A 27,316-nucleotide genomic window follows, 5' to 3' on the forward strand; every position below is an offset into this window, starting at 1 on the left:
TAGGGTTGCCAGATTTAGCAAATCAAAATGCAGGACGCCCAGTTATATGTGAATTTCAGATAAACAACTTTTCAGATAAACAATACTTTTTTTTAGTATAAGTACGTCCCATGGAATATTCACATGTTTATGCTAAAAAGTATTCGTTGTTTATCTGAAATTCAAACGTAACTGGGCGTCCTGTAGTTTATCTAGCACCCCTACTTGGAGAGCAGGGGTTTCCCCGAAGCGCCTGGCTTCCTCCCAGCAGGTGCTCGGCATCTGTGTAATTGTTACAGCGAAACCCAAACCGGCCTTGCAGCTTCCACAGCTGCACCCGTAGCGGGGCGGGGCCACGCGACCGGGACAGACAGACACCCTGGTTGGAGACCGTCGCTCGAGACTGGCGAAAGGGTCCGCACCCGGGAGGCAGCCCCACCCTGTGGGCTCTCTAGACCCCTCGACAGGTTCCGTCATCCCCCCAGCCCCCGACCACCCGCCCTACCCTCCATCCCGTGACCGGTCGTCACGGGCCGGGGGAGGAACAGCCCGGCTCTTCGATCGCTGCCTGCCATTGGCAGGGCCTTCCATCCATCACGTTAGGCTCCGCCCATGATGCTTACGTCTCCCAGGCTTCCTCTCTTCCCCAGGCCGCGGCGTAGCTGGCGGTTGGTGGAGAAGGTGGCAGCCGTCCCAGAGGAGGCGAGCAGGGAGTCGGGACGAGCCCGAGCTCGTCACCCCCTCGTGCTGCGGTGGTCGATCGCGTCCCGCCGGCCCGCTCCGTGTCGTCCTGCACTGCTGCGGCCGCCGCGGAACCATGGCTGTGCTCGTCGTGCTCTTGTCCTTTTTGGTGGCGGGTGAGGCCCCGGGCCGCGGGACTCGGGGGCGGCCGCGGGTGGGCGGCAGTGGGGCGGATGCCGCAGTGCGGGCAGCTGGCGATGGCATCGCCCCAGCCGCCTCCTTCTCCGCCTTCTCTCCGGGCCGGCCTGTGGCGGCGCGGCCTGGCGGGCTTGCTGGGGCCGGGCGGGGCTGGGCTGCTTGGGGGCACCTGAGCCGGCCTCCACCCTCCGCCTCTTCCAAGAAAGGCGAGTCCGCCTGTCTTGCTCCGGCCTCTTCCGGCTCGGGAGGCGCTTCGGAGGACGGGGATGCATTCCTCAGTCAACTGTTGAACCGCAGCCCTCTGCAAAGAAGCGAAGGCAGACTTCTTAGCTGCCATCAGCTGCTGCTTTTCTTTGCATTTTTCTGGTGTCTTCATTTCTAGCGGTTGTCATCAGTAATTGGTGAAATCTCCCCACTCCCCCCAGTGTTTCAGGATACGGAAATTGAATTTGTATGATTATTGTTTTTGTATGATTATTTCTCAAGGAGAATTTAAAGTTCCTCTCAGTAGTTTGCAATAGTTCCCAATTTTAAGGATTTGGAAACTAAGATGTGAGTCACGTTCTTAGGGTCACATGTCAAATAAATGGTAGCTTTCTCCGTGGAACCTAGGTTCCCTAGCATTCAACAAGGGGAATGCAAGTCAGCTCATAATCGGCCTCTTACCGTGTATCATGTAATTCGGTTAATTTTACACCAATCCTTAGACGAGGATATCACCCTCGTTTTACAGAGTGGTCAAGCCTAGATAAATTACCCAAACAGCACACAAGTAGTAAGCCGCAAAGCTGGAATTGAACCCAGATCAGCTGGTTCCAAAGCGTGGGCCTTTCCCATTATACGTGTCGTGGCACAGGTGTGAGAATGTGGGAATGATGGGGGCTGGGACTAGCGGCACAGTGGTGAACAAGAGGCCGACTTGAGAACAGTTTGGAGGAATGGGTCCCTGTTCCCCAGTGTGTCGATTTAAAACCTAGACGTTAAAAATCTGTAGGACGCCTGTGCCCCTGCTCTGTGAGGTGCTGAGATGCCCCACTTTGGGAATGGTGGTTTAATTCTACATGAAGGTATAGACCTTTGATATTTTTGAAATCGGCAGGTTTTCTCCATCCCTGGAGGTGCCCAGTGTTGTGTGTTGATGATAGTTACACTTACTTTAATGACCCCCAAATTTTAAGGTTGTATTGTATCTTTCGTCTCTGGCTCTGTCAAGGTCGTTCTGATCTATCTACTCAATTTCTTTGGGGGAATTTTTTATTTTAAGTTTTTCAATTCAGTTTTTGAAATTTAAAGATCTTCCCTTTGATACTGTGATTTAGCTGAACATCTCGCTGAAATTCCATGTTTTAATGTTATGATTGATATTATTTTGATTCAGTGAGGTTTAGGGGTTTTTGTTAGGTTTTGGTCTGAGGCAAAATAATTGCTTCTGTATATGGTTTGAACCTGCTTTCCTAACTATAATAGTCTAGTTCATACAGATCAGGAATCTGATCCTGTCACCTTCTGCACTGCATGGTCTTGTCAGATGAGGTTAAATTACTATTTTCCACAATGACTAAATGTGATTTAATGGAAAACATCTTTAAGAGATCTGACTTCTCTATTTGAGAAAAAAATGTGAGTCCTTTAAAATGGTGTTACCAAACCAGAGACCAGGGGAAGGGATCTAGGGTTATGAATACCAGCTCATGAGGAGTATTTGAAAAAAATTCAGATGTTTAGCTTGGAGAGAAAAGGCCAAGGGTGAACACATGGAATTTGAAGGGATGTCATGTTGAAGAGGGATTCAATTTGGTCACTGATGCCCCAGAGGTCGAAAGTAGGACCTGTTTATTTTTTCACTTGTCGATTCCATCCCCATTCATAGATGACAGCATAGTATGGTGGGAGTTCCCAAAGAGGGGAAGGATTCTTAACCTCTCTCCCAGACTGGGGAGGCTGGGGGAAATTTCCCCAGGCAGGGTGCCTCACAGGCAAATGTGTGAAAGGTTGGGGTGGGAAGAAAAGGCATTTTTGACAGAACAGTATGTGTAAAAGCACAGAGGTGTGAGAGCAAAAGAGTGAATAGTTTGGTGGAGCTGAAACGTATAGGAGTTAAGTTGGGGAGATCCCAGAAGGAAGGGTGGTGAAGTGCTTTGGGTGTTACATTTTGGATTTTGTCTCAAAGGCTCCGGGCATCGAGTGAAGGTGGTTGAGCTGAAGGGTGAATGTTCAGATCTGTAGTTTGAAAAGGTGCTGGGAAGGCTGGATCCGAGAGTGGCATGACGGGTCATAAGGCGGCCAGTTCTAGCAAGCCTCGAGAGAGCCTGAAGTGGGGAGGGCCTGATGAGGACCCTGGACATGGAGGGGAAAGGGTTGTGAGATAAGAAGAAGAACAAAAGATGGACAGAATTCATTGGTTGATTAGCTGTGGTGCTGAGGAAGGATTTAAAGATGACTAATTCGAGCAGCTGGGTGGAAGGTGGTGTCATCCTTTGATACAGAGAATGTAGGAGGCGTGTATGGAAAAATGGTGAATTCAGTTCTGAACCTGTTGAGTTTGAAGGACCCATGGGACTTAGAAGGAAATGCTCAGCTGACTGTAGGCCTAAGGCTCAAGGGAAATCGAGGCTGAATATAAAAATCTGGGAGCCATTAGTGTGTTTTTGGTGTTTACAGTCTTAGGGAGTAGATGGGCTCAGCCAGGGGGAGACTCCATTGTAGAACAGTGTAGAATAGAAAGCAGTGAGGGTCAGGAATGGAGCTGCAGATCTCCCAAGTGGAGTGTGCCCAGTGATATTGGGATGCCAGAAGAATGTACTGGAAATTCCATTTGTCTCTTATTTTCTCTCTCTTTTTTGTCTATAGTAATGGTCAGATATTTTTGTAGAATGTCCCTCAATTTGGGCTTGTCTGCTATTTTCTCATGATTAAATTGGGAAGAATACTAAGGTGTCTCATCCTTTTAAAAAATTTCTATTTTGTGTGTTCTGTAATATATTATGAATATCTATTTTATACTACAAATGTATACTTTATAAGTAAATATATGTATATTGGGAATACTTTCAAACTTTATACTGAGAGGGTTGAAATCTCAAAAGTTTGGACCTCACTGCTTTAAAGGATGGGAAGGGGAAGAAACTGAGGAGAAAAGCAGCCAGAGGGATTGGAAGGAAAACTAGGGGCCCGGGCTTATGGAGGCTAAGGCAGGAGTTGTCAGTATCAGTTGCTTTGGGAAGTTACGTAAATTGAGGGCTGAAAATTGTCTTTGGGATTTGGTGAGTCATTTCAGTGGCATGGTGGGGTCAGAAGCTGTGGGTTAGGTAGCAAACAGGAGATGAAGAAGTAGCAGAGCCAGTGATGGCTGACAACTCTTCCAGGATTCTTCGTCTGAAGGGAAGCAGAGGTAGGTGGAGGCTGGTAGGACCAAAGGAAGGGTTTTGTGGTTTGGATTTTAGAATGGGAGCATCCTACGCGTATTTTTATGCTGAAGCGAAAGAGCCAGTTGAGAGGGGAAACGGCTAGTGCAACGTGTGGCTTCATTCATTCACTCAACAAGTATCTATTGAGCACCGGTGTGCCAGGCACCGTTTTCAGCCCTGGGGATATTGTGTGAACAAGACAGACTGAAACCCCTGCCCTCGTGGAGCTCATATTGTACAGGGCCAGCTTCGTATGCCCCAAACCATATAGCCACCTAACTCCTGATACATCGTCTGTTCCAGAATAGAGACTTAATAAACCCTGAATGAATAATTCAGTAGGTGAATGAATGAAGGTCCCTTGAAGGCTGAACCATGGGATATTTTCAACCGGAGGAGGGACATCCCTGCCAGCACCTGGAGGGAGAGGAGATAAGGCTAGGGGCTTGTGCAGATAAACTTGTGATGGGGAGAGGAAGCAGGAAGCTGGAGGAATTCCTGTGCTTTCTCTTGAAGCTGGAGATGAGGTTATCTGGTGAGACTGAGTTGGGAGTGATAAAACTGGAAGTTGAGAGAAGTTGGGAAGCCAACTGCTTAAACTTTTTAAAGGATTAGAATGTTGGGACAATGGAGATGATTGCTGGCAAACGTAGTGCTGAGGTGGCATCCCCATTCGCTGGTCACATTCAGGTAGAGGATGGGTGGCCTTCTTTCAGGTATCCCGGAGATGCCTGCGTGAAGCAGCAGTTTCTCAGTACAGGAGTCTCTGTAAGGTTTTCTAAAGCTCTAGGCTCCTGAAGGGCTGTTGTACAGGTGTGGAAGTGGCTTCTAAGTGTAAAGCTGAGGCAAAGTAACTTAGTAGAGCTCTGCTGGGGTCGAGTGAGTAGGGCTGCATCTCAAACAAGGCAATCTCCAGATCCAGATCTTGTTCTTTAAGTGTGTATGGTATTCAGAAAGTATGCCTTCCTTGCTGCCCCATTTTCCTTAGAGTTTGCAGTTAACTACTACTTCAGCGAACCAAGATGTCTGTCATTTACAAACTGCCATTCCATTCTGCTAATTTTTTTTTGTCTGCCTTTGGCTAGAGCAGTTTGGAAATTCCTGCTCTAGTGGCTGTGCTGAATGAAACTCGTAACTCTTCACGTTGTATCAGCACCATCCTGAGGCCTTTTATTTACTGTCAATACTGCAACACCGAAACATTTACTGTTGCATCCAACGTTATTCCCATAGCCTGTAAGCGGTACTTTCCTTAGGTCAAGAGAGTAACAGTGATGCTTTATTAAAGTCTAATTTTCCTGTACTAGGCGTGACCAAGATTTGTTTTGGACTTGGAACTAATCTTTTCATAGGAACTCGAAAGTTTCCATTAGTTACTTGTCCTTGTGTAATCTAGACATGATTGGGTTAACTCACGATGGGTGAAGAAGCAAGATACCTCATCCTTAGCCTTGGAGGGCCTACAACATAGTCCCTTTACTCTCATTCTCACCTCTTAATCCCAGGCCCCATACCCCTAGACTAGTTGACTTTATTATTACAGAATACCTTTTCTCAGCCTCTTGATATGTGCATTGGAAATACTATGTCCTGGACTTTGTTTCTAGAGTCTGAAGTATTTTACATTCTGACTGGTAACGTGGACCCCCCATTTGACAGTACTCATTTCACTAGCTTTGCCTGTGGGACATAAGGGAAGCTATGATCTATCCTAAGATATACTAACCTGCTGAAGTTTTGGCATGATATACTAGGAATTTTATGAATTTGCATTTTCAAGAGAGGATCAACGGTAGAAATATTTGTTTATTTATTTATGGCTGTGTTGGGTCTTCACGGCTGTGCGCGGGCTTTCTCTAGTTGCGGCGAGCGGGGTCTACTCTTCGTTGTGGTGTGTGGGGTTCTCGTTGCGGTGACTTCTCTTGTTGCGGAGCACGGGCTCTAGGCACGCGGGCTCCAGTAGTTGTGGCACGTGGGCTCTAGAGCACAGGCTCAGTCGCTCCGCGGCATGTGGGATCTTCCTGGACCAGGCCTCGAACCCGTGTCCCGTGCATTGGCAGGCGGATTCCTAACCACTGAGCCATCAGGGAAGCCCTTGATGGTAGAAATAATTTAGAGATTTCAAGTATCTTTTCTTCCTTTCTGGTCTGGGCCAAGGTTTTGGTTTTTGTTCTTTTAAAAATCTGGAGAAATGCTGCTGATTTCTAATTCTTGCAAAATTGCCACATGCCCCTGTTTAAGGGCCATCTGTAGGAAGGCACCTAGGTCATTAGGAGAATCTTGTTTCATAGTTGTAACTTTGTTACAGCAGAATGTGTGGACTTAAATTCTTACAGTGATACTTTGAAAAAGAATTTGTTGATGTTTAGGTTTCGGCATTTTGTCCAATCAAAATTTAGTATGCTAAAGTCGATGGAGAATGGGAAAGTATGTATTATATTTAATAATTTTCAATGTGGGTGCAAAAGATTTATGATGGTGATCATTTATTAATCTGTTTTCCTTTCAGGTGTCTTAGGGGACGAGTTTAGTATATTAAGATCACCAGGGTCTGTTGTTTTCCGGGATGGAAATTGGCCCATACCAGGAGAGCGAATCCCAGACGTGGCTGCATTGTCCATGGGCTTCTCTGTGAAAGAAGTATGTGTATTTAAAAAAAATATTTGGAGCTGCTTCTGAAAGCATTTTTGTTGATTTCTGCTAATAGGCCAGGAAAGCAACGGGCAAACACAGGTACAGATTACAAAAGTAAAAAGCTTATTTGTAGTCAGGGAGATTTTGGATAAGTGTTCCAAGCTCGATTATGAAAACAAATCATTATAAAACATTAACCATGTAATCGTTTATTCATAGTAGTGACGTTCTTTGTTATATAAGAGAATGCATCTGTCCTACTATTAATAGGATGTATAATTTTATTGTGTTTTTCCAGTACACATGATAGATTTGTGTCTTGGTTCAGGCTGTTGTTACAAAGTACCATAGACTGGGTGCTGTATAAACATTTATTTCTCACAGTTCTAGGGGCTGGAAGTCTGCGATCAGGGTGCCAGCACGGTAGGGTTCTGGTGAAGGCCCTCTCTGGGTTGCAGACTGCCAACTTCTTGTTGTATCCTCACATGGTGGAGAGAGCCGGAGAGAGCCCTCTGGGGTCCCCCCTATAAGGGTGCTCTAATCTCATTCATGAGGATTCCATCCTCATAACGTAGTTACCTCCCTAAGGCCCCTCCTCCTAATACCGTCACACTGGAGGGATTAGGATTTTTGCAACATGAATTTTGAGGAGACACAAACATTCAGTCCATTGCAATTTGTTATGCATGATAAAATGTATATGCATCTTACCTGAGTTTAGGAAAATAGTGTGGTCAGTAGCCATAACCTGTTGTAATATCTGGCTGCTTACATGATTGTTGCGTAGGGGGCCTAGGTCCAGTCAGTATGAGACATCTTATAAAGCTCAGGGCTGGAAGAAAGGAGATGGAGTTTGCTCTATCTTCCTATCTCCTCCCACTTTAAACTTTGGTGCTTTTGAGGTGGTCTCTAGATATCATCAGTCACTCAAAGGAACATTCTTCCTAGGTCCTGAGTGCCCTTGAAACCAGAAGCAGTGCATGGGAACTGCCTCTCTGCTGGGCCTTTGGGTGGAGCCCCTGCATTCCTTGCGTGAACCTGATGGGTTGTTTACATTTTAGGATGAAATTTGCACCTAGTTCTTTACAAACTTAATTTTGACTACAAATGGCTGTCAAAGTAACCTTTAGAAATAATTATTAATAAACTACTATGAGTTACTTTCAGCAGGAATTTTATTTATAAAGCACTTAGTCTAAAGAGAATGTTGTAATGGAAGCCTTGCTGTGTCACTGTGAAAGAGAAAAGTGATGCTGTAGGTAAGGGCAAAGAATGATGTGAGGGAAGGAAATGTCCATGGTTATATGGAAAAGAGAATGTTTTGTAATCTGGAATTTGAAAAGTACCTACATTTTGTTTATTTGCCTGCTTTTTTCCACAGAAGGTTTGAGATGACTTGTTATTAGACTTTATTGTTTCAAGTCTGTAAAGGTTTAAGAAAATGAAGAAGGTAGAAATCAGCATCCTCAATTAGGAGATTGCAACTACTGCTTTAAATAAGACATTTGCTGTCCCTGTGAGTTTTCATTGCCAGTGTCATCCCAGTACCCCTTAATTCTGCTTGTTAGATGTTATTAGGGAAATGGTTTCCTGCGTTGATAATTGGCACAGTTTCACACTTTTCAACGTGTAGGACCTTTCTTGGCCGGGACTTGCAGTGGGTAACCTATTCCACCGTCCTCGGGCTACCGTTATGGTGACGGTGAAGGGAGTGGACAAGCTTGCTCTACCCCCAGGCAGTGTCATTTCGTACCCTTTGGAAAATGTGAGTATTTATTATAAAGAATTAAAGGGATGCATTTAAAATTTTGTCTTGTCAGCTGTCATTATGGATTGTGTTCTAAGCACTCGTCTTTTTTTTTAATGCACTGATAAGTAAAATAGTTGTTTTTTTTTTAATTATATGATGGTTGTAAATTTATTGAGACTTGGCTGTTTGCTATGGATGAGAATACTTTCTAAGGTAGAGAAATTGGCCCACTCTCAGAATAGTCAGAGGCTCAAAAAAGAGAAACCAGTTGAGGGTGTAACCTGCTGACATTTTCTAGGGCATTATTTTGTCACCTTCCCTTCAGAATTTTATCATTTTTGTGTAAGAAGGAGACTGGAGGCAATTTTGCTGGCTCACTTACTACTTCACTGGCCTTTCAGGCAATATGGCTGGCTGAGCTGTTATGAGAGGCCCTGTATACTGTAAGCATATAGAAGTCACCAAACATCTTTACATGTATCACTAAACTTGAAAGCGAGGAAGGGATACACACAGGTGCCAGATATGAATAGAGAATTCAAAAGCCACAATGGTGAGCAGGAGCTGAAGGTGAAATTGTGTTCCCTACAGAAAGCCTGGGGCTATAAAATGCTGTCTCGTTCTTGAAAGGAGGACTATTAAAACCCCAGCTGCCCCAGGGCTACCATGAAGGAGCTGGGTTGCCACCCTTAGCTGTGGGGCCCAAAGAGCCCCCCCTAAGAGAAATCGGAACTATGGGCTTGTGCTGTGCAGAGTCACATGCTCCAAATTCACACAATCCACCCCACACAGACACCTCCCCAGCCCAGGGCTCCTTCGGTAAAAAAGAACTGAAGAGGAGTTGAATTTACCAAACACTTGAAGGAAAAAATGCCATGAGAAAGTCAGCAGGTGCAACAAACAGAATTCATCCCCCTAGAACTACTACAGATAATAGACCAGCCTCAAAAAGAGATTTAAAAATACATACATTAAAATTGTGGAAGAGAGAAAGGAAGGGATAGAAACCAGAGGCAGTTAAAAGATATTTTTGATATGTGGTGCTTTCATTTTCACTTAAAAATATTTTGTAATTTATACTGATTTCTTTAACCCATGAGTTATTTAGAAGTGTTGTAACATACGGGTTCTTTCAAAATAATTTTTAATTTTTCAGTTTCTAATTTCACTGCATTGTAACACTGGTCTATATGATGCTGATTTTGGTGGTGGTGGGGGGTTTCACACTTTTCCTGTGGTCTAGTATACATTATCTCCAAGCACACATGAGATGCTTACAAAAAATGACCGTGTACTAGGCCACAAGGCAAATCTCAATGGATAATAATCAGTATCATATAAACCACCCTCTCTGACCACAATGCAGTTAAATCTGAATACAATAACAAAATGATACCTTAAAAAATGCTTGGAAGTGGTAGAAACAAACACAAGATACGACTCCTAAGGTTTAGAGCACACTGAGGTAGGCTAAAGCCAAATCAACACCTAAATATAGTGAAACTGAAGAACTGTCAAGGACGCTAATAATCTTCCCAGAGAGAAAAGACGCTGTCATGACAAAGGAATGAGAGTAAAATGGTAGCAGATTTCTCATCATTGCCATTAGGGACCAGAAGCGCAAGAAAGGAAAAGCAGGAATTGCACAGTATGAAGCTAGGCTGAGAATATTGTTTAAGTAGTTATAATAAAATGATACAGAAATGAAAATTATAACTATTGGGAGGGTGGAGAGAGAGAAACAGAGTGCTTGTAAGGGGATAGGGCTGTGGTTGGTAATGTGGGAGAGCTAGATCCTCATTTTCTATAATGGGCGATAAATACATAATGCCTAAAATTGAAAAATCAAGATGGAGTAGTATAAACATTATTTAGAGGTGGTGGTAAAAAGAAAAGGAAACAAAGGATTTGAAGGTGAGTGCTATAAATAGGTACTAAGGATGTAATGTTCAGTCAGTCAGCATGATGACTGTAGTTAACACTGCTGTGTGATACATATGAAAGTTGTCAAGAGGGTAAACTCTAAGTTATCACAAGGAAAAAAATTTTCTTTATGTTCACTAAACTTATTGCAGTAATCATTTCACAGTATATGTAAGTCAAACCATCATGTTGTATACCTTAAAACTTACACAGTGATGTATGTCAACTGTATCAATAAAACTGGAAAAATTAACTCGAAGTGAGGAAGAAAAAAGATGGGGGAGGAAAGAAAGTGAGTACCTCAGAGAAATAGGAAATGGACGGGCAACCTTATCTTCCATAGAAAGTCTTAAAGAATTGTTTGTCTCTTTAAACTACGTGTATATATAACTCTTAAAAATTAATTTTTAAAAAGCCAATAAGAAAAGATAGCTGAAATAGACACAGTCCTAAATAATTCATTGGTTGAGGAGAAAATTATGGTGGAAGTGTTGAAATTATTTGGAACTGAATATCACAAATGTGCCATATATTTAAAGGGTACAGCTAAAGTGGTAAGAAGAGGGAAAATTTATAACCCTACATGCACATGTTAGATAATTTAAAAGATTGGAAATTAATGAGCTAAAGAAACCAGAAGAATTTCAGAGTAAATGGAAGGAATGGAACAATAAAAATGAAAGACATGTGAAAAAGATACTTTTAGTCTTCTCAAAGATTATTAAGTAGCTTGTTGTGTGATTTCTGTAAAAAGCACTGTAGAAGATCTCTTTTAAAAAAGTATATATGGGACGTCCCTGGCGGTCCAGTGGTTAAGACTCCACGCTTCCACTGCAGGGGGCACAGGTTCCATCCCTGGTCAGGGAACTAAGATCCCATATGCCACGCAGCACAGCCAAAAAATAAAAATAAAAAAGTATATTAAAAATCCAATATGCCATTAAGATTTTCATTAGCCTACAATCCAAAACTAAACATTTTAAAACAGACTAGCCTCATTTTACAGGAGTAGAAGCTGTGAAAAGAGGTCATGTTATTGCTTGACCCTGACTGACCGCTTCTAATACTTTTACTGGCAGTAGGTGGAAAGATAGATATAAGGCTCCGAGGGAAAAATCCACCAGAAAAAAAAAAAAAAAAAGCCTTAGAATTCCACTTAACAAAGCTTCTATTTGATTAGCTAGCTGTTATCATTAGATTTTCAAGTCCTGTAGATACAGAATTTCCATTTTTCCCAGGACAAACGTGTATCCTTATAATGTAGTAGAAGAAAACAATCATGGGATTTTAAGCATGACCTTTTTTCCTTTTTGAGTATAGCAGTCTATATAATTTTTTCTTTTCCTTCACAGTTTGGCGCTCACCTGACTCAATAGCTTCTCCAATTTGATTGCTAGGGACACATTACCTTTAATCTTCAACTTTCCTGCTGTGTGTGCCACTGAGGTGAAATGAGGCTGGAGAGTTTCTGTTACATGTTCTCATATTCCTTCCAAAGCCCAAGGAAGTGAAGTGGGTGCCTGCAAAAGGAGGAGCACTTGTGGCTGACTCAGGGAGCTTGTAACAGGATGCTTTTGCAAGCTGGAACTCTTCCCCTTCTTCAGTTACTCATTAACTTATTTTAAGAGAATTTGGGGAAGAGTTAATATGCATTTTGTGTTAAGAGTAAAAATAGATAACACTTCACATTTATTAATCACATTTATTTCTGCCTGGCCCACATTAACGAGCTACTTATATATATGAACCTTTTAATAGTAAAGGGAATTACTGGAAAAAAAAAATCACTGTACGAAATCTCCATTAAAACAAAAACATTACTACTGTACTGCTTGTTGTAATAATATTGAGAATAAATAAGTTTTTGAGGGGAAAAATTACCATAATTTTAAAAAATAATGTGGGGCAAAAACAGGTCTATGGGAATAGAAGTCAGAATTTTGGTTACCCTTGGGGATGGAGGGAGTGGGTAGAGAGGCTTGCAGAGTGCTGATGTTTTGTTTTGCTCTGGTTGGGTTATATGAGCATATCCATCTGTAAATATTCCTTGAGCTGTTACTCCAAGATTTGTGCACCGTATTATATGTGTTACACTTTAATAATAAATTCACGGAAAAATACATTTTATCACAATTAGCTATTTCAGTTTATTAATATCATGTGTTCCCAAGATAAATTTCACATTCAGAACTCTTGTGACATACTTTATGCCTTGCCTAAGAGTCTTCAGTCTATCTGAAGACCAAACCCTACATCTTATTATTTTTAAAATTTTGAAATGGAAAATGAGGTCTCTCTTTCAATTATATTCAAGTCTTCAAATTCCTTTGACCCTCTCTTAAATGCAAGTTAATACATTATTGTAGAATATACATTCATTGTGGCACATTTTATCAATATTGAAACCAGATGTATTGCTGCTTAAAATACCTGAATGACCACCAGAAAATGGTCGTTTGTGCAAGGTAGTGTTTTCTCCTTCATTTTGCACGTTTTTTTCTCATTTAGGCACATTTGGAGACACAAACTCATTGGCCCACTAGGGGGCTGTTTAATCTTCTGTGCCCTCAAACGGGCTCTTTGCGTTTGGATATGATTTAGGTCTTTTGAATTTCCATAGAAAATGCTGGTACTTTTTTTTTTTTTAAGGCTCCTTTTTTAATAACTATGTAAATGATTTTTCTTCCCATTTTGGTTCAGATAATAATTAAGATCTCACTATTAAATTTCAGGCAGTTCCTTTCAGTCTTGACAGCGTTGCAAATTCCATTCACTCCTTATTTTCTGAAGAAACTCCTGTAGTTTTACAGTTGGCTCCCAGTGAGGAAGTAAGTGTGATACAGTTTTTATTTTAAATGCTTTAAAAAATAAGCTTTCTTTATTTAATGAAAATTTAAAACTAATTTTATGAAAAATGCTGACAGACCTCTGTATATTGGAATTAATCTGTAGAATGTAACAAAATTTTGGATTCTTGCAGAGAGTGTACATGGTGGGGAAGGCAAACTCGGTTTTTGAAGATCTCTCAGTAACACTAAGACAGCTCCGCAATCGACTGTTTCAAGAAAACTCTGTTCTCAGTTCACTTCCCCTCAATTCTCTGAGTAGGAACAATGAAGTAAGTAGTGCAGTTATTGAATGAATAAATGAATATCATTAGTAACTTGCCATTTCTTATGCTCCTGACTTTAGAGCAAACTTGAAATTTTAGAAAATGAAAAGTTTTGCAAGTTTACTGCTTGGAGTAGATTCTTTTTTCCTTTAGTGTAATTTTTAAGAAATGAATCTCATCTCTTTGTGAGCTGATCTGTAGTAATAAATAGCACTACATTCTAGCGCAAGGGTTGCCACCAATTAATCCTGACAGGCCAGAAATCACAGTAACTAGTTGGTAGTTGGTAGAGCTGTGTGGCTCTGGTAATGTGGGAGCCATTATTCACTGCCACTTTTGATGTGCTGCCTCATTTTTCTAATTCATTCTTGACTGTACAGTGGAGGGCACCACCCTTACTTTTGACTCCTGTATGTCAGCTTCACTACCTGTTCATGCACCCTCTTAACCACATGGCATGCCACCTTTGTGGTAGCCTCCCTTCTTCACCTACTCTGGATGACCAGGACCACCATCTTTTATACTTCAAGGGATGTGAGCAAAGTAGGCTATTGGCAGGACCTCGTTGCAGTGCGCCAGAATATTCTGATGCCCTGAGGGAAAACCAGTTTAGATGCTTTTTCACAGCTTTATCAAAAATAAAGCTACTGGGACTTCCCCGGTGGCGCAGTGGTTAAGAATCCGCCTGCCAATGCAGGGGACACGGGTTCGAGCCCTGGTCCGGGAAGATCCAATGCAGCCAAAAATAAATAAATACAATAAATAAATTAAAAAAAAAATAAAACACACAAAAAAGCATTCCTTAAAAAAAAATAAAGCTATTTGAGTGGTAGTCACTGTGCTGGAGAATGACTATCACCTTTTTGTTAGGAAATACTGTTTTATAAGCATTTTCAGTTGAAATGAACCTAGCAAATGGAGGACAGTTGTTGCATAAATTCACTCATGTACTTAATGTCTGTAATATCCTGTGCCTTATTTGATTGATAGATGGCAAATATAGATCTTAGATGCATATTTAAAATAATGCTCATTTCTTTCTGCTCTCTGCAGGTTGATCTGCTTTTTCTTTCTGAACTGCAAGTGCTACATGATATTTCAAGTTTGGTAAGTAGGCTTCTCAAATTTTTCCGTTCCATTTATTCTGGTTCCAGAAGACATTTCTAGAGAGTCCTTGAATGATAGTGAAACCGGTCAAAAAGTTTAAGTATGCCCTAGATTTATGATTCCATGAAAGTTGAGAAAGCAGTGGTGGTGTTGGGAATTTTGAACTCATCTCATGTTAACAAATTACTTTGCATTTCTACCTTTAGGAGGGATAGTAAGTATTAATATATCTTCCAAGAACACAGGCTTAGGAGTAAGGCCACCCTGGCTGTGGTCCTGACCTGTTGATTTCTTGTCAGACATTAAGACTTAAACAGTTTGGACTAATAACACAGTCGACCAAGTCAGGAAGAGAATATATATGCCTGTAGTGTATTCTTTTTTTTTTTTGGTGATTTTTTTTTAAAAACCCTCCTATGATGAAATAGAAAATCTTACCCGTGTGCTATCTTCTGAAGTTGCTGGCCAAACTCTCAGTGGGGTTGGTTTGGGGAGTGTGGAAGTGTAGCAGTGCTGGTGGTGTGGGAGATGTCTGCTCTGTGAGCACTGATGGCTCATCTCTCCTGGGATCAAACTGGTCCAACCATCTGTTCTCTCATACCCTGGCCCGTATCTGAGGTTTTTAAACTAAGAAATTTTTAAAAGAGCTTTTATTATAACTGCTCCTAAAAATGAGATTTGTGTTGGATTTGTTTTATCAGAAACTCCCATTTAAACCAGTTCTGTTTGCCACCGTTCTAGACTATTGTGGTACCCTGGGGTGCTTCTGCCTAGTTTAGTTAGGTGTAAAACTCCAACTGGCTGTGTTTGACAATTCTTCATCTATTTCCTTTTGTTTGTTTTTTCTCCTAAGTTGTCTCGACATAAGCATCTAGCCAAGGATCATTCTCCTGACTTATACTCACTGGAGCTGGCAGGTTTGGACGAAATTGGGAAACGTTACGGGGAAGACTCCGAACAATTTAGAGATGCTTCTAAGATCCTTGTTGATGCTCTACAAAAGGTAAACCATCAATGGGGTGTGAGCAGTTAGAGTATGAGCATTTGACTTTTAGCCTCCTAATGGGAAAAATCTGCTTAGTGAAATACTATTGATTGAAGTCTTTTACTCACCTTCTTTGAGGGCCCTCTAATTTCAGTGACCGAGGATGGAGTAGGTCACAGGTGTATGTTGGGATGTCTGTCTTTTTTTTTTTTTTTTTTTTTTTGGCCTTGCCGAGCGGCTGGCAGGATCTTAGTTCCTCGACCAGGGATTGAACCCGGGCCCTGGCAGTGGAAGTGCCAAGTCCTAACCACTGGACCACCAGGGAAATCCCAGGGATGTCTCTCTTTCTAATGCTGGCATAGGCAGCATAGGAAATGATCAATAACTCTAGCACAGTACTTTTTTCTTTTTCTTTTTGGCATGGTAAAATATATCTAACATAAATTTCCCATTTAACCATTTCTAAGTGTACAGCTCTGTGGCGCTAAGTACATTCACATTGTTGGGCAACTGTACCACCATCCATCGCCAGAACTTTCATCTTCCCTGAAACTCTAATCCCTATGAAATAATCGAAGGAGAACACTTAGCACAGTACCAGACATTTAGTAGATACTAGTAAATGCTAGTTTTCTTCTGCCCTTGACGTTATTCACCTGCAGCTCTTCAGTGAGGCTTCATAGTTAAATCTTCGTAGATGTTTGTGATCAACCAGAGACAACAAAGATTTCATTTTTCCTACTTCCCTGCCCCCAGTTTATACACCAACAAATTCAGTGACCCTTCTTTCTGGAAGTAATTTTATTTTGAACGTTTATATGTTGAATCTTAACACTTTTCTGAATATTTTAACATCATCAAAACCTTTAAGACTTGCCTATTTTAAGACACAGTGTATTTCATGAGCCAGTAGGTAATTGTATTTGTTCTTGTAGGTGCACAGCAGCTTTACAAAAATTTTAATAGGTGTGTATTTTGAGATTCATAGTAATGTCAGTAACTCTTCAGTTTGCAGATGACATGTACAATCTCTACAGTGGGAATGCAGTGGTAGAGTTAGTGACTGTCAGATCGTTCGACACATCCCTTGCGAGGAAGACTAGGACTATCCTTGAGGCAAAACAAGCGGTGAGTATGTTTTTAGATCCTGCTTTAAAATTGTAAAATTAACTCTAAAAAACCCACTAAATCCTGTATCACTTGTGGGCAATATGAATGAGCAGTCAGTAAATCTGAAAAAACAATTAAAACGTAGGTTTCTTATTCACGTAGGTATGTGTGTTTTGCCAGTGATGCTCAGTTCTTTGGGGTTGTAATCAGATAATGCAAGACTTTGTTAGGGATGCGAGACTTTGTTAGGGATAAAAGCAAATGTGTCAGAGCCCATAAGATAATTCAAATATGGGTATTACAAGGAGACCTCAGAAGTTAACATGAGGGAGTGGTGTGGCGCTCTCAACTTGTGGAGTCTGCTTTTCTCAGAGGTACATCGTCTTTGTGGTACAGTCTCCCATTTTCCAGCTACGTACACTCTTTATAATACAATTTTTTGACCTGGATCTTGCTTTGATTTTTAAGCATTTAGAGGATCATAGGCAAGGGTGCCAGCTCTAGTATATATAACAAGTGCGTGTGCGCGCACGGCCAAGAACATTACTTACAGCTGGCTTCAGCTGGCTTCATCTCTCAGAGCAGGCGGATTCCCAGTCGTTTATGGACACTCTCCTTTGGGTCCATTTTGCAGCCAGCACTCTCCTCAGTTTTATCAATCGCTGTGTGGGACTTAGAGTGAGATGCTCAAAAGTAATGTGTTCAAGATAATCTAGACGTGACTTGTTTTCATCCTTAACAGGAGCGGAAGGACCTCTGTTTAAGACAGCATGGCAGGCTAGACAAACCGAAAAATTTTCTGGACTACAGAGCATCTAGAATTAGTGGATAAAAAGTAAACACCCTCTTGAGTGCACAGTTTAACTCTCCAGAAAGTAAGGGAAACTCTTAAGGAGCAACTGCAGAAAGGGAACTGGAGCACTGTGTTTGTTAGTCAGGCTGCCCTGGGAACATTTCCAGTTGGGTTACTGAGCAACTGGCTCTCTGTGGGGAGTTGGAACTGACGCCTCCCCGTGAAGCTGGGACCCTGAAAGGGCCGTGCCCGCAGCGAGACTAGAAAACAGCCCGCCTGCCAGCAGAAGGAGACAGGAAGGCAGCTTGGGGGCTGTGCAGTCGGGGTATGTGCTGGGGGTGGAATGTCTCCTAGGGAATCCTTAACCACAGGGCCACCTTCATGTGGGTTTGAGGCTCAAATTTATACTATCCGCAAGTTCTAGGAAGCCTCAGGCCAAGAAATTAACACAAACCTCAGCCCCAGGCTGGTAAGACCGGTGGCCTCCAGCGGAAGCGAATGTAAAACCTCCCTGGCAGGACACACCCTCCACACACAGCGTACAAAGTATGTAACATGTAATACTAGTTAAAGAATTTTAAAAATTTAACGTTATAAAGCTGAAGAGAATACTTGTTCTTCTGAAGCTCCCTCTTGTCTTATTCCTTTACCCTCCCCATCTAGAGGTAATTGCTCTCCTGAATATTATGTTAACCAGTCCCTGGCTTTTCTTTACAGTTTTAATACATATGTATTTATCCTTAAATAATGTTTGGTTTTGCCTGTAATTGAATTTTCTATAAATGGAATCACACTATATGTATTTTTCTCTGAGCAAAGGCTCAGTATTGTTTTTAAGAGCCACGCAAGTTGATAAACATAGCAGTAAAATGACCTGAACTACTACTATATGTTCCACTGGATGTGCCACATTTATTCATCCCGTTGCTGGATGTCCTTGCACATGTCTTGGTACATCTAGACGTGTTCCCTAGGGCATGCACTGGCTGGATCACAGTATACGCACACTGTCAAGTTTACTGGCGTTGCAAGCAGTTGGAGCACTGTATATACTTCCACCAACAGTGTGCTAACCTTCTCTTTGAAGGCTCCCCCTTCTTGGTTCCTCCTAATATAGGGAGCTCTTATGCCACTTATTAATATACTTTGTTAGATAAATGAATCATAGCTAGCAAATTGGGATAATTTCCTAACTTAACATTCTTCCCTCTGTGATTTTCTTTTCTTTACTGTAGAAGGACCCATCAAGTACCTATAACCTCGCATATAAGTATAATTTTGAATATCCAGTGGTTTTCAACATGATACTCTGGATAATGATCGCCTTGGCCTTGGCTGTGATTATCACCTCTTACAATATTTGGAACATGGATCCTGGATATGATAGCATCATTTATAGGATGACAAACCAGAAGATTCGAATGGATTGAACTTTCCTTATGCCAACTTAGAAAAGGGGTTTGGAAATTGGCTGTTTCGTTATAATAAATCTTTTAGTGTAAAGTAGATAGTATAAATTTATAAAAAAGCAGATTGTGTTCTCGCTTTTATGTGCCTGTGAGATGATGTTCTTTTAGAGTGAATTAATCATATAGTATTGATGTGAGTTGATTTGTGTGATACAGGTTCCATAATATGCTCAAAATACTATGATTGCTATAACCATTTAATAGGAATTTCATTCCATTTAATATTTGGAAACATGCACTGAAATAACAGTTTGTGTTATTTATGTTGGGAAAATGCACTGACTTTGAAATGCTTAACTTACTTCCTTACACAGGACAGGTGAAAGTGATAACTGGACTGTTATATACTATGAACATAAACATCTTAATCTGAAACGAGTAAAGTAAAGGTTTTTAACTTCAAGCAGCTCTAAACTACGTATGTCTATGTATGTGCTTATATAGTCACTTACTTAGATTTGGACTTCCATCTGATTGACAGACTATAGCTGTTTTTTAACCTCTTCTGAAAGTTTGGTGATCCGAATGGTCAGGTGTGGATATTAAAGATACTACATTGATCTAAGAAGGAACTAGCTTTGTGGAGTTACACACAAAAACATTTGGGGGACATCTTGGGGCATGATTTAATTTTTCCCCTTTTGTAAGTAAGTTACTCTGGTTTGCAGTACAACATCGTTCTATAGAATGTTAAGTGGAAGTAGATGCTCCCTACTTTTCATGTGGAAGTGGACCAATGTCTATAAAGAGTGGCAAATAAAGTTAATAATGATTCCAAATTTGTGTCGTTTCAATATTAAATCTATTATATTTTATATTGTAAAAACCTAACTGAAAAGGGTTTTAATCTAATTAAAATTGGCTGTTTTGTTACACAAACTTTTATTATTATTCTCACTGCCTCCTGAGATTCATTACCAATTGAGGAAGACGTTTCAGTTACTATGCTTGTTACTGAATTTATATAGAGTATGTGATAAATTCACACTAGACTTCAGGTAAGGAAGGCTTAAATTTTCCTATAGCATTTAAAAAGGTGAATATACAACTAATTGATTACAGTATGAAGAACTAATAAGGTAAAGGCTTAAGGGATACAGTTTTAAATTCTTATAGCTTACCCAATTAGAATTTTAAACTTCATGATTATGTAGCTAAGTTACTTTAGTAAGAGAGTTGTGCTGCCCTGCCCCTGGGAACCCCCTACTTGGGTTTAGTATTAGCTGTGTCTGCCTCTTCTTTGCAAAGAACATCAAATCATTTCTAAATAACATGTTTGAGAAGACGGAGTCTATTTATCCTGCAGGATACCATTGACAGTTACAGTGTTAAACTTCCATAGAGTGGAGGAAGTTTTTGTTTTCTTTTTGCCTCTCATTGAACTATAAATAGTGAAGCTAATAACTCCACAGGAGAGAAAAACTAATGGTCCTAAAATCACTCAAGTGTTCTCCTCCATCACTACCCCCTGCCAAGTTTATGAGGGTGAGGGCATTTTCAGCAACCTAGCCCGGAAACACTCTGACCCCCACGGAACCCAACAGGGCCTATGTCTGGGGAACAGGGATCTACAATGCTGCAGAGCAGTTAAAATTCATTTTTCTTTCACAAGTTTCTTACATAAATATTGCCACAGAAGTTAGACTGTTATGATGAAATATGAAGTAAACCAGTGCCTTTGTAATTTAAAACTGATGAGACTATGTTCTAGAAGAAAAAAAATTAATAACATGACAGCACTAATCCTTACAGGGTAAATGGCATCAGCACCCTTCCATCTATGGTAGGCAGAAAGCAATTAATTAAAATAAATGTTCTGCCAAGATTATTATACCTGTTGCTGATGATTTGCTCTTAAATTAAGTCTAATTTGTTCAGGAACATAAATCATGATGTCAAGATTTGTGTGAGAGGCAGGAAAGTCAGGCTCATGGCAGACTATTCCACTGACACTGAAAGAGAAAACCCAGTCACTTTATATCTAATTGGTGGAATATTCCAGGTTTATAAAATATCTGAGATTCTACATGTGGCAGATACTGCTTATGGCCTAATTCTGTTAAGAATAATAGAGAATTGATTTTTTACTTTCTTTGGCTGTCTTTTGTGAAGGAATGCTATCCTGAATCCATTTTCACTAGTACCAAATAATATGGAAGCCATAAACTTACTTTTTAATGGGTGATCAACAATTTCCAAAACATGCAGTGGCATCAGGCCTTCCAACCTTGGCTTCAGGTAGGTTTCTTTCCAGCCTTTTCATGACAGAGTGACTATGCAGTGGTTTCCTGGAAAAATAAGGAGTTGTCAGAAAAAGGCATTAGTTAAGAAGCACTGTGACTGAAATAAAGATGAATTCAGTTATCCGATTCACCACTTACTAGCTGAACAATCTTGGGCAAATCCCTTAATCCTCTCTGAATCAAAGTTTTTCATCTATATAATGGGGATGGTAATACTCCAGGTTTGTGAAAGTCAGCATTCAGCGGGATAACATGCTCAAAGGTTTGTGAATGCTTAATATAAACTATAATAATAGTACCAAATTCAAGGAACTCTGCTTGGGCCCATCATTGTACCACTGATATGTACTGGCTAGTTTCTTGGTTGCAAATAATAGGAACAAACTTTGATTAGTAAATTATGTCAGTTGTCCTACTCTAGTGACCTTTTACTGGCCCCAGATGCAGTTCAGGAGCGCATTTCGCATTTAGTTGTCCTGTCTTCCTAGTCTCAGTTCCCCAACCAGGGATTGAACCCGGGGCCCCAGCAAGTGAAAGTGCTGAATCCTAACCACTGGACCACTGGTGCACTTTTGAAAAAGTAATGGCCAGTGATTTTATAGAATGTCTCTCTATAAGATTGTTGGTTTGATATTTGCTCATGATGTCAGGAGGCACATGATCTCAATATGTCTAATCTTTGGTGACATTAACTTTTTTTAAAACTCTAATCCAAGAAATAAGAGAAAATTTAAATCTACATATTGAAATGGCCCACCATGTACTTCAGAAAATTGACATTAATCTATCAACTCTGAGACATATCTTATTAAAATTTTAGACTTTTAAGACAAAAGATCTTCAGGGCTTCCAGGCACAAGGTCAAGTTATTTATATGAATAAGAAAAGTTGCCTAGCATCAGACTTCTCATGTGTAATATGCAAAGTACTGCGAGGGTGGAACAGCATTTTCAAGAAACCCAAGGAAAGAACATACAAGCCCAGAATGTTACATACATCTCAAACCATGGCTATAGAAAACAAGTTTCAGTTTTGAACCACTCTTAAAAGACACAAAAATAGACAAATGAAAAGACATCTTTTTGAATAGAAAAACAACATGTATATCAGTCGGTGTGCTCCAGAGAATATATGAAAAATACATATACACACACATATATACATGCACATTTGTTTTAAGGAGCTGGTTCATGTGATTGTGGGCACAGGCCAGCAGGCTGGAAACTCAAGCCTGTATTTGTATGCTAGACGAGGCAGAATCCCTTTTTATAAGAACAGTCATATTGGACTAAGGGCCCACCCTTAGTACTGGGCCCACTACAGTATGACCTCATCTTAACTAATTACATCTGCAACGACCCTATTTCCAAATGAGGTCACATTGTGTGGTACCAGGGGTTAGAACTTCAACATATCTTTTTGGTGGACAAAATTCAACCCACAACAACATCATAAAAATGTCAGTTCTTCCTAAGTTAATTAACAAATTTAATCTGATCCTGATGAAAATAAAAATGTTTTTATGGAGCTAGACAGGTTGATCCTAAAGTTTATATATGAAAAACTAAGAAAACAGTGAAAAGGAAAAGTTACAAGGGTGAACTAGCTCTACCAGATATTAAAACATAAAGCCTCTATGATTAAAACAGTATGGTTTATGCTAACATATATATGGAATCTAAAAAAAAAAAGGTACCGATGAACCTAGTTGCAGGGCAGGAATAAAAAGGTAGACACAGAAAATGGACTTGAGGAAATGGGATGGGAGGGCGAAGCTGGGGCGAAGTGAGAGTAGCATCAACATATATACACTACTGAATGTAAAATAGTTGACTGGTGGGAAGCAGCAGCATAGCACAGGGAGATCGGCTTGGTGCTTTGCGATGACCTACGGGGGTGGGATAGGGGGGTGGGAGGGAGGCTCAAGAGGGAGGGGATGTGGGGATATATGTATGCATATGGCTGATTCGCTTTGTTGTGCAACAGAAACTAACACAGTATTGTGAGGCAATTATACTCCAATAAAGATCTATTAAAAAAATAAAAAATAAAATGTCCCACTAAAAAAAAAAAAAACAGTATGGTATTGATGCACTGATAGACAAACCAATGGAACAGAACAGAAAGTCTAGAAATAGACTGAAGTACATACAGAAATTTAGTATATGGTAGAAGTGGCATCTCAAATCAATCACTGGGCAAAGGTGAACTTTTGAATAAATGTTGGGGCCACAGGATACCCATTTGGGAAAAGATAAAACTAGATCCCTATCTCCCAGCACACGCAAGAACAAACTCCAAATGGGTGAGAGATCTAGATTTTAAAGAGAGAGAAAGAAACCATACAAGTATTGGAAGAAAACAGGGTGAATTACTTCAATGGCCCAAGTGTAGGGAAGAGCTTTCCCAACTTGACTCAAAACCCAGATGCAATGAAAGAAGAGGTTGATAAATTTGACTATCTAAAAATATAATTTTTTAAAAATTTTATTGAGGTATGTTTTAGATATCATATAACATACCTATTTCAAGTGTACAGTTCAATGGTGTTTTAGTAAATTTACCGAGCTGTGCGACACTGCCACAAATCAGTTCAGAACCTTCTCATCACCCAAGATCCCTCATGCACATTTACTGTTGATCCCATTTTGCACTCTGGTCCCCTGAGCCAGGCAACCACTAATCTACTTTCTGTCTCTATATATCTACCTTTTCTGGATATTTTATATAAACGACATCATATAGCATGTGGTCTCCTGTGTCTGGCTTCTTTCATTGGGCATCAGGTTTTTGAAGTTCATTTACGTCATAGCATGTATCCATAGTTCCTTCCTTTTTATTGCTGAACAGTATCCCAGTAATGGACAGACCACATTTTAAATGTCCATTCACAGTGTGAGGCTATTATGAGTAATGCTGCTAAAAACACCACAAAAGAAGAAAATATTTGCAACATACCTCACAGATAAAGTACTAATATTTCTAATATAGAGAGAACTTTCAAAATGAGAGGGGAGAAAAGTCCAAAATTCCCATATAGAAACAAGCCAAAGACATGAATTGACAATTCACCTAAAAGGATACTAAAATGGCCCTTAAACATGTGAAAAGATACTCAAATTCACTCATACTAAGAGTGCAAATTAAAACTACACTGAGAACATCAACTAGGATGGCTGCGATCAAAAAGAGAACAACAAGCGTTACTGAAGCTGCGGAGACATTGGAACCCTCGTACACTGCTGGTGGGAATGTCAGACATTGAAGTCACTTTGGAAAAAGTCTGACAGTTTTTCAAAAGACTAAACATAGAGTTACCATATGACCCAGTCATTCCACTCCTAGGGATCTACCCAAGAGAAGTGAAAACATACAACCACGTAAAACAACCCAATCAAAAAATGGGCAGAAGAGCTTAATAGACATTTCTCCAAAGAAGACATAAAGATGGCCAGTAGGCACATGAAAAAATGCTCGACATCACTAATTATTAGAGGAATGCAAATCAAAACTACAATGAGGCGCTACCTCACACCAGTCAGAATGGCCATCATTAAAAAGTCTACAAATAACAAATGCTGGAGAGGGTGTGGAGAAAAGGGAACCCCCTTCTACACTGTTGGTGGGAATGTAAGTTGGTGCAGCCACTATGGAGAACAGTATGGAGGTTCCCCAGAAGATTAAACACAGAATCACCATATGATCCAGCAATCCCACTCCTGGGCATATACCTGGACAAAACTATAATTCAAAAAGATACATGCACCCCTATGTTCACAGCAGCGCTATTCACAATAGTCAAGACATGGAAACAACCTAAATGTCCAATGACAGATAAATGGATAAAGAAGATGTGGTACATATATACAATGGAATAGTACTCAAAAAGGAATGAAACAATGCCATTTGCAGCAACATGGATGCAACCAGAGATTACCATATTAAGTGAAGTCAAAAAGAGTAAGACAAATAACATATGATATCACTTATATGTGGAATCTAAAATATGGCACAAATGAACTTATCTACAAAACAGAAACAGACTCACAGACATAGAGAACAGACTTGCGGTTGCCAAGGGGTGGGGAGGGGAGGCAAGGACTGGGAGTTTGGGGTTAGCAGATGTAAACTATTATATGTAGGATGGCTAAACAACAAGGTCCTACTGTACAGCAGAGAGAACTATATTCAATACCCTGTGATAAACCATAATGGAAAAGGATATAAACAAAGAATGTCTACATGGTATAACTGAGACACTTTGCTGTACAGCAGAGATGGGCACAACATTGTAAATCAACTATACTTCAATTAAAAAAACCAAAAAAACCAAAAAAACAAAAACCTTGTACACAGATGTTCACAGCAGCATTATTCACAATAGCCAAAAAGCAGAAACAACCCAAATGTCCATCAACTGATGAATGGATGAACACAATGTGGTCTTTCCACATTGTAGAAGTGTTCTGCCATAAAAAGGAATGAGGTACTGACACACACACTACCACATGGACGAACCTTGAAAACATAAAGCTAAATGAAAGAAGCCAGACCAAAATATCACATATATGAAATGTCCAGAATAGGCAACTCCTTAGAGTCAGGAAGGAGTTGAGAGGTTGCCAGGGACTTTGGCGAGGGGACAATGAGGAGGGACTACTAATGGGTACGGGGTTTCTTTTTGGGGTGATGAAAATGTTCTAAAGTTGATTACCGTGATGATGGCACAGCTCTGTGAAAACACTAAAAACCATTGTACATTTCAAATGGGTGAATTGTATGGTATGTGAATTGTACCTCAATACAGCTGTTGTTTAAAAAAACTACAGTGAGATACCATTTCTCATCTATGAGGTTAGCAAACATTCTAAAGCTTGACAGTATACTGTTGACAAGGCTGTGTGGTAACAGACACTCTTAAACATTGTGAGAATGCAAAATGGAAGGTGAATTTGTCAATATCTGGCAAAACTAGATTTGTTATTTCCCCTTTGACCCAGCAGTACCATTTCTAGGGCCTTCCTCTTAAAATACACCAGTAACAACAAGAAAATACAGACACAAGGATATTCAGGGCTTCCCTGGTGGCGCAGTGGTTAAGAATCCACCTGCCATTATTAGGGGATGAGAGAAGATGGCGGAAGAGTAAGACGCGGAGATCACCTTCCTTCCCACAGATACATTAGAAGTACATCTACACGTGGAACTTCTCCTACAGAACACCCACTGAACGCTGGCAGAAAACGTCAGACCTCCCAAAAGGCAAGAAACTCCCCACGTACTTGGGTAGAGCAAAAGAAAAAATAACAGAGACAAAAGAATAGGGACGGGACCTGCACCAGTGGGAGGGAGCCATGAAGGAGGAAAGGTTCCCACATACTAGGAAGCCCCTTCGCGGGCGGAGACTGCGGGTGGCAGAGGGGGGAAGCTTCGGAGCCGCGGAGGAGAGCGCAGCCACAGGGGTGCGGAGGGCAAAGCGGAGAGACTCCCGCACAGAGGCTCGGCGCCGAGCAGCACTCACCAGCCCGAGAGGCTTGTCTGCTCACCCGCCAGGGCGGGCGGGGCTGGGAGCTGAGGCTCGGGCTTCGGTGCTAGCGGGAGGGAGTCCGGGAAAAAGTCTGCAGCTGCCGAAGAGGCAAGAGACTTTTTCCTGCCTCTTTGTTTCACGGCGCGCAAGGAGAGGGGATTCAGAGCGCCGCCTAAACGAGCTCCAGAAACGGGCGCGAGCCGCGGCAATCAGCACGGACCCCAGAGACGGGCATGAGACGCTAAGGCTGCTGCTGCCGCCACCAAGAAGCCTGTGTGCAAGCACAGGTCACTCTCCACACCGCCCCTCCCAGAAGCCTGTGCAGCCCGCCACTGCCAGGGTCCTGTGATCCGGGGACAACTTTCCCGGGAGAAGGCACGGAGCGCCTCAGGCTGCTG

General features: G+C 41.1%; 1 protein-coding gene and 1 long non-coding RNA gene across 3 annotated transcripts; one reads left to right on the forward strand and one right to left on the reverse strand.

Annotated features, from left to right (window-relative positions):
• The first annotated feature begins 594 nt into the window (after positions 1 to 594).
• ATP6AP2 (ATPase H+ transporting accessory protein 2) lies at positions 595 to 19,927 on the forward strand. Of its 2 annotated transcripts, none has more exons than XM_082446628.1 (9): positions 595 to 836; positions 6,775 to 6,905; positions 8,533 to 8,664; positions 13,305 to 13,400; positions 13,553 to 13,690; positions 14,738 to 14,791; positions 15,645 to 15,794; positions 16,785 to 16,904; positions 17,629 to 18,877. In XM_082446628.1, exons 1-9 carry the CDS (start codon positions 797 to 799, stop codon positions 17,716 to 17,718), a joined length of 951 nt encoding a protein of 316 aa, XP_082302754.1. In that variant the 5' UTR covers positions 595 to 796; the 3' UTR covers positions 17,719 to 18,877. The 2 variants fall into 2 exon arrangements, with proteins under 2 accessions (XP_082302754.1, XP_082302753.1); XM_082446627.1 differs by lacking the exon at positions 17,629 to 18,877 and adding an exon at positions 18,915 to 19,927 and having other exon boundaries at positions 599 to 836.
• LOC309652658 lies at positions 7,576 to 13,298 on the reverse strand. Its single transcript, XR_014258860.1, has 2 exons — positions 11,937 to 13,298; positions 7,576 to 8,322 (listed from the first exon to the last, which is right to left on the reverse strand). It is a non-coding gene; the product is annotated as an uncharacterized lncRNA (long non-coding RNA).
• Positions 19,928 to 27,316: the final 7,389 nt, after the last annotated feature.

This window comes from Balaenoptera physalus (assembly GCF_965194825.1).
Source record: "Balaenoptera physalus genome assembly, chromosome: X".
Lineage (NCBI taxonomy): Eukaryota > Metazoa > Chordata > Mammalia > Artiodactyla > Balaenopteridae > Balaenoptera > Balaenoptera physalus.